Genomic DNA, 2,329 nt, shown 5'->3' with positions numbered 1-2,329 from the left:
TGTAAGATTTACATTGTACAAGTCACATGACTCTCTGGCTCCGCCCTCCCTCGTTTGCATTGCTAATAATGGTGTGTGAAGTTAAACCTTATAGCCAGAGCTCGTCTTTCCACTTGGTTTGTGCAGCAGTCTGTCGCTTCTGCTAAATGTGTTCACATGCTTTCTATTTCCTCTGCCTCATTCTGACAAGTTAGTTCCAGTTTAGCCCCACTACAGGCTGGACGTGTGGAGCTGACAGCTGCGGTGAGTCAGACTCGCCTCTCCAGCCGAGATATTTACCGTCTCATGACATCACGCCCCGAGCACAGGCACACATTCTCCCTCGCTCATCACTGATGACATCTAGAATAACTCTGTGCCCTCACACGTCCATGGCAAGGTCAAGAGCGCTCTATAGTCATCATCTGTGACACAGGCTGAGGTGGATGCTGGGAAGTCAGCAAGAGCTTGTGCATGTAGACGTTCTCAGAAAAGGTTCCCTCAACATTGTGAACAAACGTTCTTTCAGTAGCATTTATAGAATGTTCGTTCGAAGTTGTAACATTCTCAAAATGTTTGCACAAAAACATATTATGTGACCCTGGAGCACAAAACCAGTCATAAGGATTCATTTTTAGAAATTGAAAAAAAAAAAAAAAAAAATCAAAATATTGAGAAAATCATCTTTAATGTTGTCTAAATTAATTCTTAGCTATGCATATTAGTAATCAAAAATTAAGTTTTGATATTTTTACAGTAGAAAATTCACTAAATATCTTCATGTAACATGATCTTAATATCCTAATCATTTTTGGCATAAAAGAAAAATACATCATTTTGACCCATACAATGTTTTTATTTATTTATTTATTTTTTAAGCTATTGCTGCAAATTTAACCCAGAGACTTAATACTGCTTTTGTGCTCCAGGGTCATAATTTATAATTAATTTATATATTTTTTTTAAATGTATGCACTTGTTTAAAAAACATTATTTCGTATTTCCATTTTATTCTTTTGAAAACATTTTGAATGTTTTCCAAACCATCTTAGATGAATGTCCACCTGAACCGTTTGCTAAGATTTAAATACTGTTTTTACTTTGAAAGAACGATCTATTAATGTTACTGAAAGAATGTTCGTAATTTTAGGAGAACATTGCCAGAGCGTTCTGGGAACGCTTCCATAATATTTGCAAAATTATAAAAATGGAATGTTTCTTATGGCTTGCATAACACAAAGAGAGAGAGAAAAAACATTTATAAAATGTTTAAATAACTGGATGTTTTAAATCTTATGAAATTGTACTAACATTTTATTTTCTGGAAAAACATTATTTATTTATTTATGTTGTAGTTGCAAAAAAAAATCATCATTATAGTACATTTTACATGGAAATATTTCTTTGTAATTGTTTGTGAAATCTACTAGCGATATCTCACCGTTCTCTCTCTGTCTCTCTCCAGAACACCTTCTTGTCTGCTAACTCCGAAGAGGACATCTTCGCACATTTGGGTTTAGAGTATATTGAGCCTTGGCAAAGAAATGCCTAGTTTCAGTCTGTTGCTCTGTGAAGCTCGCTGATGTTCTGGACAGATTCAACACCCTCGACCTGATGCTGATGCTGATTCACACTCATGGTTTCACCAGCCAGCGTGAGCATTAATGATAGTTCATGGAGTTCGGTTTTCTTTCTCAAATACACATGCAAAAGTATTTGGACACTTAAAAATGTCTCTTTTTTTGAAGGAAAGATGCACAAGCATACTTTTCAAGCAAAGCATTTAATAAAAAGTGTCTAATTTCTGTAGCACAAAATGAATCCGCAAAAATAATGATTGTTTCTAAAGAGGTTATACTCAAAATCATGCAGTTTTCATATTTGAATCAATTTATGATGGATGAAATATAGCTCAGTTTTGTTTGTAAATACACTACTGTTCAAAAGTTTTTAAAATGTTTTTGAAGGAAGTCTACTATATTCATTAAGGCAGCATTTATTTGATTCAAAATAAAGAAAAAATTATTACAATTTAAATTGACAAATATGCTGATTGCTGCTAAAAAAAACATTTCTTATTATTCTCAATGTTGAAAACAGTTGTGCCGCACAATATTTTTGTGGAAACTGTGATGCATTTTATTTTTCAGAATTCACAGATGAATAGAAAGTTCAGAAGAACAGCATTTATTTGAGATAGAAATCTGCTATAACATTATACATTACATGTCTTTACTTTAATTCATCGTTAATGAATATTAATGAATAATGAATTTATAAGTATTCCTTTCTTAAAAAAAACACACACACACACACACACACACACACACACACACACACACACACACAC

General features: G+C 33.4%; 1 protein-coding gene across 1 annotated transcript in view; it reads left to right on the top strand.

The window, feature by feature from the left end:
- LOC132110381 (DNA nucleotidylexotransferase-like) overlaps nucleotides 1-1,597 on the top strand; it is a 98,895-nt gene extending 97,298 nt beyond the window's left edge. Inside the window, exon 11 of the mRNA XM_059516938.1 lies at nucleotides 1,445-1,597. Within this exon, the coding sequence (XP_059372921.1) occupies nucleotides 1,445-1,531 (87 nt within the window). The 3' untranslated portion in view covers nucleotides 1,532-1,597. The remainder of the gene's footprint in view (nucleotides 1-1,444) is intronic.
- Nucleotides 1,598-2,329: the final 732 nt, after the last annotated feature.

Source organism: Carassius carassius, chromosome 30, assembly GCF_963082965.1.
Source record: "Carassius carassius chromosome 30, fCarCar2.1, whole genome shotgun sequence".
NCBI lineage: Eukaryota > Metazoa > Chordata > Actinopteri > Cypriniformes > Cyprinidae > Carassius > Carassius carassius.
Note: the sequence above shows the minus strand (reverse complement) of the source record. Positions and strands in the feature narration are given on the sequence as shown.